The 14,303-nt window shown below is 35.6% G+C and overlaps 1 protein-coding gene across 3 annotated transcripts in view; it reads right to left on the reverse strand.

The window, feature by feature from the left end:
- Window positions 1-2,390: 2,390 nt before the first annotated feature.
- The window catches only part of PURG (purine rich element binding protein G), a 35,566-nt gene continuing 23,653 nt past the window's right edge, over window positions 2,391-14,303 (reverse strand). The window contains exons 3-4 of one of the 3 annotated variants that reach the window (XR_009530807.1): window positions 7,767-7,943; window positions 3,194-3,265 (exon numbers count right to left, since the gene is read on the reverse strand). Coding sequence is in view for 1 of the 3 variants with exons in the window: in XM_060086092.1 (XP_059942075.1) it covers window positions 3,161-3,265 (105 nt within the window). In the remaining 2 variants the exon portion in view is untranslated. Of the gene's footprint in view, window positions 3,266-7,766; window positions 7,944-14,303 lie in introns of all 3 variants that reach the window. The other 2 variants (XM_060086092.1, XM_060086094.1) reach the window with 2 other exon arrangements.

A 14,303-nucleotide genomic window follows, 5' to 3' on the forward strand; every position in this document is an offset into this window, starting at 1 on the left:
CGGAGCCTGCGCGTCCGGAGCCTGTGCTCCGCAACGGGGGAGGCCACAACAGTGAGAGGCCCGCATACCGCAAAAAAAAAAAAAAAAAAAAAAAAAGATGTTCTTCAACGGAAAACATCTGGATCTTTATTAAAGTGTTTTCATTCAAGAATTTACAAATGACACCTGAGCTTAAGATCTCCAAGGGAAATTATTGTTTAAGGAACAGAAAAAGCAACTTACCAAAATAAGGTTGATAAAACTGTAAAGGCAAATATAATTTTGTACCTTTAAAAAAACCTCAATGATGGTTTCACTCAATGAGGGAGGGACTACATTATTCTCACAAACAACCAAACTTACAAAGTGTCGTCATTGTATTACTTTTCAGTTATAAAGGGCAAATGAGTTTTTGAAAATAATTTCTTACTAAAAAGACTGATAAAAAATTTGTGAGAACAATTTTTGAGGTGGGACAAACTGTGATGAACTGTGATTTATAACTATGGTTGACCATGGGGATAAAAATTAGAGATCTTTCCATGTAGATTAAAAAGTAGACTTTTTTCCAAAAGAAATTTATTTATTCTCTTATCCTTTCATAAAATTAGAATTAATTTTCTTTTGATTACCAGGCAAAATATTACCACAGAAATGAAGATACCCTAAGACTTTCTTTGTCCTTTCTCTCTCTTTTTTTATTGAAGAAAACCTGGAATTATTTTGTAGCACATTTACTAATTGCTAGTTTTCATGAGATGGAATCCTGTAAAGGTAGTTACAAAAATATACAGTAGAAATGTCTTTGGGGGGACTTCCCTGGTGGTCCAGTGGTAAAGAATCTGCCTTCCAATGCAGGGGACACAGGTTGATCCCTGGTTGGGGAACTAAGATCCCACATGCGTGCGGCAACTAAGCCCACGCACCACAACTACTGAGCTTGCACGCCTCAACAAGAGAGCCCGCAGTGCTGCAAACTACAGAGCCCACGCGCCCTGGAGCCTATGCGTCACAACTAGAGAGAGAAAACCTGCACGACACGACTAGAGAGAAGCCCGCATGTCACAACGAAAAATCCCGCATGCCTCAACGAAGATCCTGCGTGTGCAACTAAGACCTGACGCAGCCAAAAGAATTAAAAGTAAATAAATAAAATAAATATTTAAAAAAAAAAGAAAGAATCTGCCTTCCAACGCAGTGGACGCAGGTTTGATCCCTGGCTGGGGAACTAAGTAAGATCCCACATGCTGTGGGGCAACTAAGCCTGCACGCTCTAGAGCTCGCGCGACACAACGAAAGATCCCGCATGCTTCAACTAAGACCCAAGGCAGCCAAATAAATATTAAAAAAAAAAAAGAAGAAGAAGAAAGAAATGTCTTTGGGGAGAGGTTGTGATTTAGTAAATACTGCATTTGTTCAAGATAGTCATGGAGATGCAAACCCAGTGTTCATATGGGCTCTGTTCTCTAAACGTCACTTTCTGATATTAGAAGTTAGACATGATTTAATAACTATTTGAGGCAAAATTACTGTAGCTTACATTTTTTATGTAATAAAGAACCATAGTAGTATTGGAATGTCATTTCACTCATGGACCCACCCGATTAGGTGAATAGGTTTGATCATTTTCTATTTGAGACCCATGATTGTTGCTTGAGGAGCTTTATAGATTTATCTTGATCTTTTCTTTTAAAATTTAAGGTTACCCATGGGTTAGGAAAAATAGCAAGGTCAGCATGCACATTCACACACTGCCTTAATATTGAGTTTATCTCTGGTTTAGGAGAAACAGTTCTCTGTCTTCATGAAGATACAGGAGCAACTTCATTTGTCCTAATGCTGTGATTCTTAGTACAAAAGCTAAAATTAAAAATCAGTGAACCCTCTGCATGGGCTTATCTATTATGCCATTCTGGCATGTGATATCAGCTTGTCCTGGAAAGTTCCAATTTGATTTTTTTGTCCTTATTTTCATACACTTGGAGAGGAACTTTAAATATAAGCATTTAGGAATGGCTTTTTCAATGTCTTTGTGTTGCAGTAAAGGTTTTGAAGGCCTACTTGCTTCCATGTAAACGTTATTTCATGGACCAGATGATATCAACCTGATGATAAAACTTTATTAATAAAGTATTAAAATAGACACTCAGAACATTTGTGCTCTTCTCAACTTACTTATTTCCAGGTTTGATAGGTCTAGTTTTTATAGATCTGATCTGAACTTGATTTTAGAAGCCAGGCCAACTGGCTTTAAATTCCTAAAGATACCATAAATTTTGGGCACAAATAACAAAATAAACACTGCAAAAGATCTACTTTTTGTTGATATGAGGGCCCAGCAGAACTAATCTGCTTTCTGAAAAATAATTGAGAATACAAACTAATCACACATATAAACCAGTTTATTAGATTGTCAGTGATATTTCGAGACAAATTCAAGTTATTTTACTGTACTTTATATAAACAGAGGAAGGGAGGAAAGTTTTAAACGTCAAGCTTTGTTCAGCATGTGTGCAGTTAGCATCCACAAAAGCACCATTGGATATGGAAGAATTAGCACCACAGAATTTTAGGACCTAACTGTTAACATGCATCACTGAAAAATTTGGAACATGAAAACTGAAGTAGTATGTGGTATGGTCTACTATAAACAATACAAGGCAATTTATGACTTGTTTTCATACAGTACAATACAATCACCAATCAATGAGAACCTTCTAAGTACAATACAGGACAAACAACACTTTGTACCCTGTTAACACTAAAGCAGTTACAGATTTAAAAACATGTTTCTTGTAAGAGGCGGTGGGTTGAAATGATCCCTCCTCCTCAGTTTTTAAATTCAGAGTTATATAGTTACATGATCTCTTAAGAAAGTATTTTCAAATCTATGTCCTTCTACCTCAATGCTGACAAATGGTTTTTTGAAAACGGAAAGGCTTGATGAATTAAAACAGAACAAAACAAAACAAAAAAACCCTGATAGAGTCAATAAGTACTCCAGTGTCGTGGAAGATATTCCACATAAGATCGGTTTGAAAATGATGCCAGTGGTGTTGACACTTGTCTTCCCTTCCGCGGAGGAATGTCAAGAACAGAAGCCTTGCATTCACGATGAACTTCGGTTCATTTCTTTCACCGAATGCCTTTATTCTGAAGTGTGACATAAGAGACTTATTCCTTATTCCTCAACTGTTTTTGTAGTGTCATAGGGCTGTTCCTTATGCTGGATTTGACAACAGTGAAAAGGGTGGATATTCCCTCTGGATTTAGGGTAATTTGTGAGCTAAAGAAAAAATATTAATTTAAATTTAGCATATATGAAATTTTAAAGGGAGTTTCACTATTTTCACAGTACAAACCTATAATGAATACCTTTCTGTTTCATTGAAAACCTTTCTGTTAGAAAACATGTAACAAACCCTCAATTTTAAGTCATGTCTAGGCCAATTTTGGCATATTTGAAGATACTGTATAAGAAATGTGCAATAAGAATAGATATAGGTATATTCAGATCTCAGTGCATTGATGCCAAGGAAAATATATTTTTACTCCCCAAGAGAAGAATATACCTTGAAGCATCTATGCAGACACATGAATCAATCATATATCTGCCCAACTTCTAATTCTGGAATAGTGATAACAGGGTCATTTAGGAAAAAGTACTTAATTACAGTATGGCAGCAATTTTATGTTGTATATATTAACAGCAAAAACATTTTTGAAAATAGAATCAGTACTATATGGTAAGTTTACAATTCACTATTTCTGTACTTGTAACACATGCATTTATTTGTTTTCCCAGTTTTTAAAAATCCCACTAGGACCAACATCTTTCAGAACAACAATCTAACATTAAACAAAAACCTTCTAAGGAAAATAGCTAGCATCACAGAGATTTGAGAAAAGTCTGTTACTCAGCATCACAAAATACTCAATAGATCTACATTTAAGATTGTTCATGCCATGACATTAACACACCTTTGGGTTAATATATCTTATTTAAAAAAGAAAACAAAGAAACAAACCAAAGAACTGACATGGAATTTATCTTTAGTCTCTCCTCGGTAAGAGTAGACTTCTAATAAACTTGACTCATTTCTGTACCATGTAATGATGACTACATCTATGAAGCAGGATTTACATTTAGCAAAACATTTACAAGTAATGATAGGAAAATGACCACTAGAGAGAAAGAATTAAAAATAAGTAAAATTATAGAAAAGTGTTTTTTTCTTAAGTGAACTGCCCCCAAACAAAGCACAAAATTTGTTTGCTTTGAAATATTCTTCTGTCGAAAAACATTTTTGGATACAAGTTAGCCTATCCTTATAAATGTCAGAGAGATGTAAGGTGTAATTTGAGAAAAAATTTAACTTTTGAAAAAAAATCCTATTTTTTTTCTGTTGAACCAAATCTATTGTTTAAATCAAGTACTAATTTTCTGAAGAGGAAACAGGTATACACAGCAGTACATCCACATTACTGATTTAAATTCGATAATTCTCCAGGCATGGCTGACTTGAGCATAGTAGAAGCAACACTAATTTCTTAATGTTTTAGGGTTACATTAAAAAAAAACCTCAACTAAAACAAAATTGAGTAACGAAGGCTGGCTTAATAGTTTTGATTGCCCTTATCTTTGATCAACATTTCAAAACAAGGTAGTACCAATTAAAAATAAGATTTAAAAAATACAAGCTATCTAAAAATTGTTCAATGAAAAAGCCTTCAAATTTTACAACATTTTAACCTCAAATGATTGTAGACTAACTTAGACTAACAGTTTTGCCATTACCACAAACACTTTTGTTACGCTTGAGTTTTTTTTCTGTATTGTTCATTGGTTGTATTATGTAATACAATTTTCTGTTAAGTTAAAATAGTTTGAATTATTACATTTAAGTATAAGAACCTTTAGAAAAACACATAAGTTGGATAAATTTATAAAAGGATAAAGAATATTTTATGGGATTTTAGACAAGTTCTATACAGACAGATAGCTTAGTTCAAGGTAATAAAGTGCCTTCATTTCCAAGTAATTAATTTTTCACTAAAATATTTTAAGGCTTTATAAGAAACTTAAAGTTATCAGAAGTTCGATATGGGGTTATGCTATTAATTAGCATTCTTTCATAGTCCTTATTTCATTTACTCTTTTGATCCACATTAGGTAATTTTTAATAATTAGCAGCTTAAAATGATAAAGTTTGAATTACAAATTCTGAATTCATTTTGTGAGGAAAAGGAAGATGTATAATTTCTAAATGCTGTGATTTGTACATAAGACACACATATTGCTTGTGAACAATCTAAGTTTATGTCATAATATACAACAGCCAATGCCCCCCAAAATTCAACAGAATATTTAATCCCATGGCAAACAGGGCCATCATTTCATTCATACATATATTCTGTTGTGTTTACATTTAAAATGATTGTGCAGCCTTGAATGAAAAAGGCCACAGAAAATCTAACATAAATTCTTCAAATATAGGCACAATTAATATTTTTATTGCAATACCTTATGCATAATCTATATTGATGCCAATATCTAATATTAAAGCATTTATATTTATTTTCATTTTGCTTCTAATACCCATGGATGTATCACAGTAAAATACTGGTAACCTAATCGAAGTATATATAAGAGCCATATCATACAGAATTCTTTTTCTTCTTGTGATTTCTCTTTGGAGGATACGGGGGTATTTTAAGCACAGCTGTGTCCTTAGTTCTCTTGGCAGCTCCATATTTTAAGATAAATTATGACTGTATGGACATCAACTACTCAATTGGTTACAACCAATGAAAACAAATTAAAATGTTTGAATATTCTTTTTCAGGAATTTAGTTAATTTTATCAGAAAATTACTAAAGTCAGGCACCAGATTAAATGGCCAAGACATCTAAAATGCTTTTCTAATTACCTCTGCATTAATTTAAAATGTTCCTTAAATTTAAAGATTTTTGAGATTAGAATGGAGGAAAGGTAAAACTCATTGCAAAAAATAGTTTATGTTCCATATAATTGGAAAAACAGGAACTACCAGTAGGAAAAAAGTGCTGATCTTAAAATTGGGTTTGGTTTTGAATCTAAAGCCTAGTAAGAGTAATTCCTGGGAATTAAAAAAAAATTAAAATGGCATAAACTTTTATAATTGCACATTCCTTTACCAAAGTGCCACAAGTTACCAAAAATTTAAAAAAATGTACATGAGTCTACTTTTCAAAATCTAAGTATATATAAATTTACCTTTCTTTTTAATAGTATAGTACAAACTTAGCACAAATATAAGCAGGAAGATGAATTATAACTTTCTAAAAACAGTATAGTGTGTTTTAAAAAAATAACTATTAAGAACCTTTGTCATTATGAAGATTCAAATCCAAGTATAGCCAAAGCATTCCCATAAAATCAGAAAATATCATGAGAGATTATCTAGGCAAATTTCAGTAACACCCTGCCATGCAATGCACAGACATCATATGCTTTATTTTAAACATAGTTATCCTGTTTTATCTGATTACATATTATACTCAGTTTCTTCCATTGCTGAAGTGACAATATATGCAATAGCTGAGTTTTGAAGACAGTATTAAACATTAAGGTTTCTAGTCTTAAGTGTTCGTTCCTATTAAGCACAGCAAAAATGTTTGATGCATGGGTAATTAATTTTCATGCTTCTATCTCTTTATTCTAAATTGAAATGTATAGATGTAATATAATAAGGACAAAAGGACATTAGAGACAAAAACATCAACATATGGAACAAATAATAAGCAGCTGTGGTGGAAGCTCTCCATATTATTAAATTTGGTGAATCAGGGAAAGACAAAACCAAACAAACAAACAAACAGAAGATCCCTTTACCATGTAATAATTATATTAATATATATTTTAAAATAGATGGTACCCATGTTAGGTTAGAATTTTAATAGTTTTGTTGCTTGAATGTGATGAAGTTAAACTAGGGAGGTGTCACAGTATAAACTGAGACCAAAAAAAATTTTATTATTCAGAGGAGAGAGAGAACGTAAGATCATGATTCTCAATGACAGCTCACCTGTCTTTTTTGTTATGCCACAGGCTAAACAGAGTGGTGTAGTGTCTCATTTAATTAGGGTGAAAAATGCTGGTAAAAAATACAATAACTTATGTTAACATTACGATTAGTTCATAGTCATAGAATATTAAATGACTAGCAAAAAAGGACCTCTTCTTTTTTCTACAGTTTGAGACTCTCCCTTGGGTGTAAAAATGACCACATAAAAGCATATGAAAGAAATACCCAATTCTATAAATTCTTCACCTTCTGAGGATATAGAATGGGATATAAAAATTGGTATCCTAATCCTCTGAGAGAAGTAACAAACTTTAAAAACAAGTAAAATCAGAAAGGATCAGGCATGATAAATCACTGATGACAACTTCCCCAAACCCAACATATAATAGGTTAGTCACAGAAAGGACAGTTATCCTTCCTATATAATTTAAAGAGCCTTCTTGTAGTTTTCGAATATGAGAACATAATCTCTTATTGGTAAGCAATAGTCTTGGACAGTGGTAGCATTTAACAATAACTAGAGAAATACTTCACATAACACTGAAATGTATAATATTCTTAATAGAAACTACAGATGTGTGGAAACTCCACACTATATATGATATTCCAACTATATATTAGCTCATGTAATACCCAAAATAATATGATTCCACAATCTTTCTTGCTAAAACACACAGAATTTTTTTCTTGATTTTGCAAAAGCTAGGCAGTTGTATTTACCTCATTTAGCTTTTCCCTGGTAGCACTGCTATAGTGCTGACGTAAGTATTGAATATACCGATGAGGACCATTCCTATCATATAATTCATCTTGCTTTCTATTATTCAGCTGTTTTATAGCACTTTTCATTTCCAAATGCCTCACAATCGGTTATAACAGTCACTTCTCATTGTATCCCTGTGAGGAAGGCAAAGTTAATAAATTGCTTGAGCAGTGGTAGAACTACACAGATGTATCTTCTCCAATCCAAAGGTAGTTGTCCTATTCTATGTATCTATACCAGACACTCTCTGAGGCCAAAGACTGGATCTTGTCTGCTGTACATCTAGACCTAGCTGACTATCTAGCTCATGCTGTATGCAAAACAAATATTTGTTGACTTAATGAACGAGAAATGAGATTGAGAAAACAGAACAAAGAACTTCAACTCCACCACCCAACTGAAAAGCTGTGCTTGTCCAGTCTTGCGTCTTCTCTTTTACAGGAGAGTAGGTAGTATGACTCGTCTTAAATGATAGGGTAGTATTACGCACAATGGCAAAGCCCATATTGTACATGCCCTCCAGAGTATCAATGATGCGCGACTGTTACTACAACTACTCCTAACACTTTGAATGATTCACCTTGCCTTTTGTCAAATATTTAAATGAGAAGTTGGACTTTTACGTACAATAGACTATTCTTAAGCTAATTCAGGCACAAGGAACCAAGGAAATAATCCTCCCAGCTGCAATCATTATCGTGACTGTGGAGAATATCAGAGGGGAGTGGAAGGACAGTTACACAGATAGGGTGAAAGGAACTGGGGACTAGTGTTCTTCAGTGTTCTGGAAATAAGTGCAGGAAAGTTCAGATCCTTGAGAAGATAGAGATTTTAGTGAACTAGGTGAATGGTGAGATTAAACTAGACGATATCAAAGTCTTTTCCAGCTCTAAAATTCTATGCTCTGCTAACTGGTTTCTCCTCTGATATGATGGGAATCTGTATGGTAATCAAAATATATTTTATTTTTAAGAAAAAAGAATAACCTTGTAAGGTTTAATATTCTGGAACTCTTGAACAACTGTGAGTATTAGAAGTTTTCTTTAAACCATCGTTAGGCCTCCTTTTGCAGCAACACCATGTAAAGCCTTTTTTTTTTTGTGGTACGCGGGCCTCTCACTGTTGCGGAGCACAGGCTCCGGACGCGGAGGCTCACGGGCCCGGCCGCTCCGCGGCATGTGGGATCTTCCCGGAGCGGGGCACGAACCCGCGTCCCCTGCATCGGCAGGCGGACTCTCAACCATTCTCAACCACTGCGCCACCAGGGAAGCCCCATATAAAGCCTTTTAAATCCTAAATACATCTACTTAACTTATGTCAATATAGTGTGGATATTACAATATGTTACGTCGTCGCACAATTAGCAGCTAAGAGCTTGATCCTACTCCCACTACTTTACCTGAACATGTCCTCTAAAGAGTAGGTCTTACCAGTTAAGTACAACGCATGCCCTCATTCCCAGTTTCAAAGAGAGAAAGGTGAAAGGAATGATTTCTTGTAAAAATTAGAGTTATGGTTTTAAATCACATCAGTAAAAACACTAAATGGTAACGATATTGTTTGAATCTCTAAACTGCTGTACATGTTAATAAAAACAGCACTATTAATTAGAACATTTTGACTGAGAAGCAAAAATATTATTCATTCCAAAATTAGGAAGCAAAAATCTAATTTTTATTAGCCAGAAGCATAAATACACAGGTGGAGGAAAGATGATTTACTATCAGCTTTAATTTCTGCTAAGTTAGGACTTTTCAAAACTCTTCAGGCTGCATGTACTCACTGGGAACTCAGGCTTATAATTCTTTATTTCACAACCCAGGACCTCTTTACCCTTTGAACATTAAACTCACGTCATTCCACACACTCAAATGGGAACCAGGGCCACATCCTCACTTTTCCACGTGGCAACAAACATTATTGGCAGTTAATTAAAATTAATTACTACAACCAAAAGGATGATGAACTGCTTAGAGAATTCATGCATACTGCTTGAAAGTAGTTAATTGTCTTCATAGTTTAGAACATATATCCTTGAAGCTGAGTATGATAGCACTTCAAACCCTCCTTATGGGTTAAATTACACTGACGAGGTTCTCTTGGTAATTTAAATGTAACTGCCTTTTCATGAGGAGTAAGACTTAGGCCAAATTCTACATTAAAGTAGGTCATGTTAAAGGGGAGTTTCATTTCAGTATTTTTGGAATAATCAGAATGAAATATGAATGTGGTACAATAATTTAGGAACCATAAGGAGAAAAATAGCTATCGGAGAGGAGAAGGAAAGTATATGTATCTAGTGGCGGCAGAAAGGTAAAAGAAATGAGAAAAGAAGTAGATAAGAGGGATTCAGAGAATGGCGATAATCTGAAATGTTATTAATATTCTCTCAATAATCTGGCAAAACATTTCCTTTGAGTGTCTTTTTCCATAGAACAGATACAGCATTGTAGTACCACATGATTACTCCTTCTCTTGCTGAATAGTTGTATAAACATTGAAAATGACTTACTACCTTCCCATAAAGTTAAGAAAAGCCCTGTTGGGTATGCTCTTGGTATGTGACTTAGTGTTCTGGGATCTCTCTGTGGTTCTGCAGCTCCTCCTTTTAGAATCTTAAAGGTGGACATGGCATGGATTGGGATAGACTAGCCAAAGGCCAGCTCAAGCCTCTCCTTTATTTCGTTACGTCAAAACTCAGACCCCTCTTTGGTAAGAATAGGATTCTCTTGAAAAAGACAACAGCAGATAGTAAAAATGCCTCCTTTAGATCTATTGGTACACAATTTACTAAGGCTCACTAGAATAACAGTATTATCTTCCCTTAAATACATTGCCACTCCTGAGAATCTCAATGACTCTTTGCTTAAAATGGCAAAATTTAGGTAAATTCAGTTAGAACTTTCAGGAAAACAAAAATGCAATCTGGATGTTGCTTTCACTGTATCCACTCTCTTTCCACGTATAAAACTATGGACCAACGTGAGTTTCCAATAATAACTGATTCATAAGGTCTACGTTATGTAATTTTAAGAGTGCATAAAAGCTACCGAGGCATCACCATATCAATAAACAATGAGAGCATTCCTTCCGGCATGCTTTGATAATAGAGGTATCATAAGAAGTATCTCCTCACTTGGAATTATTTTTCACATTACTTTCTGAGGTCAAAGCAGAACTGTGAAGTAAAATAAATAATAACCATTCTTTGGCCATTGCAATTGCTGAAGTGCACTAGCCCATTATCTCTGTTTTTAATAGAATAATTTAGAGTCTCTCAAAAGAGTATGCACATAACTAAGGTGGGAGAGTTGTTTGAACGTTAGGACCAGTTATTTAATATTAATATTTAAGGGTATTTTGTCCCCTCCATTCTTACTACAGGTTTGCTGCCATGATTCAACTAAGATACTCAGTGAAGGTCTGCTTATTTTTTGCCTGTTTAAAAAAAGCATCCTAAAAAAAAAAAAAAAAGCATCCTTAGCAATAAAAAGTCACTATCTACTGATGAACTCAACAGCTGATCTCAAAACTACTAGGCTGAGTGAAGTCAAATACAAAAAATACATGTTAACTTATATGAAATTCCAGAATAGACAAAAGTAGCCTATGCTAATAGAAATCAGATCGGTGACTGCTTCTGGAAGTCAGGAGGAGGGGGAGAGTGTGGGTGGTGACTGGGAAGGGGTACATGGGAATTTTCTGGGGTGAGAAAAATGTTCTATGTCTTGATATTTGCCAAAAATGACTGAATGGTATAATAAGAGCTGTATGTAAATGGTATAATAAGAGCTGTATGTAAATTATACTTTAATACAAAATGTTCAACAACATTACAACTAAGCAAAATACTCCTGCTGAAGAAGCATCATGAAGGCTGGTATCATTCTTCTTTTTTCATTTCAGAACTTCTACCCTCACCACGTCCCATAGAGAGCAACATATCCTAGAATGGGGTCCATGACTAATACTCTGCAGAGGACATGGATTTTATATCAGGGCACCAAACCAAAACAGGCTCTTTATAACTGGAGAAAAATTAAGACACATTCTTTTATGGACCATAATAAATGTGTCAGCTCTAAGAAAAGATATAAAACATTTCATGTCCAAAAAATACCCTAGAGGGGGCTTCCCTGGTGGCGCAGTGGTTGAGAGTCCGCCTGCCTTTGCATGGGACGTGGGTTTGTGCCCCGGTCTGGGAAGATCCCACATGCTGCGGAGCGGCTGGGCCCGTGAGCCACAACTACTGAGCCTGAGCTCTAGAGCCCGCGAGCCACAACTACTGAGCCCACGTGCCACAGCTACTGAAGCCTGCACGCCTAGAGCCCATGCTCTGCAACAAGAGAAGCCACCACAATGAGAAGCCACGCACTGCAACAAAGAGTAGCCCCCACTTGCCGCAACTAGAGAAAGCCCGCGCACAGCAACAAAGACCCAACACAGCCAAAGATAAATAAATAAATAAATAAGTAAATTTATTAAAAAAAAAATCCTAGAATGTAAAAGATTTTCCAAGTCAGATTTATTACTGTGAAAATACTAATTTATAAATGCAGGAAAAAAATTGATAAAATTTTGGCTCCAATGCTACTTAAAAGTAATCATGGCAGTTTGGCCTTCACTCTTGTTTTGGTTCCCCAAGGATGTGTGAATACTGGTGTGGCAACAGTGTACCACTACTACCTAAAGCAGACAGATGAACTTAAAACATTCGGGCGGGAAGGAAACAAGATTTTACTTTATGCTACCTGGTGCATAATTGATTGTATATATAGTAAATCACATTTTAAAACCATTTGAATGCCAGTGGTTGGGGCCTAATTTTTAATGATTACCTCACCACTTCAAATCTAAGGGGCCATGTTCATCGACTTTAAAGAGGTTACAATCAGAGTTAAAATATTCAATGAATTCCCAACTTCCTACAGAAATAACCTTATTACACTATCAGACGATTCCAAAAATGAAGTGAAAAAGTACTATTGGTTCTGAGAAGAAAATAGTAATATCCTGAAGAGAATTCAGGGGCAAGTGGTGCCAAGTATTTAAGGGCAAAATTAAAACTGTAATCAAAAGCCAGATAATTATTTCACCAAATTATTTCTTTTTTTTTTTTTTTTTTTTTTTTTTTTCTGTACGCGGGCCTCTCACTGCTGTGGCCTCTCCCGTTGCGGAGCACAGGCTCCGGACACACAGGCTCCGCGGCCATGGCTCGCGGGCCCAGCCGCTCCGTGGCATGTGGGATCCTCCGGGATCGGGGCACGAACCCGTGTCCCCTGCATCGGCAGGCGGACTCTCAACCACTGCGCCACCAGGGAGGCCCTAAATTATTTCTTTTTATAATTCCAATTCTAACCCACCAAAGGCTTATGCTGTCCTAAACCCATGTGTTATACAAAGATATCTAAAATATATAATTTATCGACTATTCATCATTTCCACTAGAGAGTAGAAGAAAGACATGGAAAAAGTAAGAAATTTCCTTAGCACAATGCCTGGCCTGTGGGAGGAACTCAATAACTATTTGTTGAATCAATGAATGAATGTTTTCTTTTCCCTGGAATTGTCATTTCTTACCTCACATAGTTGCTTCTTACTATACATTAAAAATTCAGTATGACTGAAAAGGAAAAGTACAGGCACATACTTAGTAAAAAAAAAGTAATGCTCTGAAATCCCTAAGTCCCATGTCATTATTGCTGCTACTGATATTGTTGACAAAAAAATTGCATAAATATAAATTGACACAGTTGGAAAACAACAATAAATCGATACATGATAATCTAATTTTTAACTATAAAAAATGTCCTTTTAAAAGCTCAATTGACACTAAAGGACACTGTTTGCTTCTCTAGAGGCAACAATAAAAACTTACATAATTAATAGAATGGTTAGTTGTGTGATGTTTCATGTAAATAGTTTCTGAGATAGTGAGAGGTTTAAAGGTTCATAAGTACCAAAGAAAAACAGAATGCCAAGTGCTAGAAGATAGAAAAAAATATAGTTTAAGGTTATATGAGGGACTTCCCTGGTGGCGCAGTGGTTACGAATCTGCCTGCCAATGCAGGGACATGGGTTCGAGCCCTGGTCCAGGAAGATACCACATGCCGTGAGCAACTAAGTCCGTGCACCACGACTACTGAGCCTGAGCTCTAGAGCCCGCAAGCCACAACTACTGAGCCCGCATGCCACAACTACGGAAGCCCGCGTGCCTAGAGCCCATGCTCCACAACAAGAGAAGCCACTGCAATGAGAAGCCCGCGCACCGCAACAAAGAGTAGCTCCCGTTAGCCGCAGCTAGAGAAGAGCGCAGCAACGAAGACCCAATGCAGCCAAAAAAAAATAAATAAATGAAGCTCAGTATTGAGACAATGTTCTGTAGGGGCCTCTTCTTGATGGTAACTGGGGCCTCAATTATAATGGCTCCTTTACCATATTGAAACTAAGGGTTAAAGTGTGTATCAACTATCAAAAAAGCTATTTTTCAGAAT

The sequence above is a fragment of the Mesoplodon densirostris genome, chromosome 20 (genome assembly GCF_025265405.1).
Source record: "Mesoplodon densirostris isolate mMesDen1 chromosome 20, mMesDen1 primary haplotype, whole genome shotgun sequence".
Taxonomy (NCBI): Eukaryota; Metazoa; Chordata; class Mammalia; order Artiodactyla; family Ziphiidae; genus Mesoplodon; species Mesoplodon densirostris.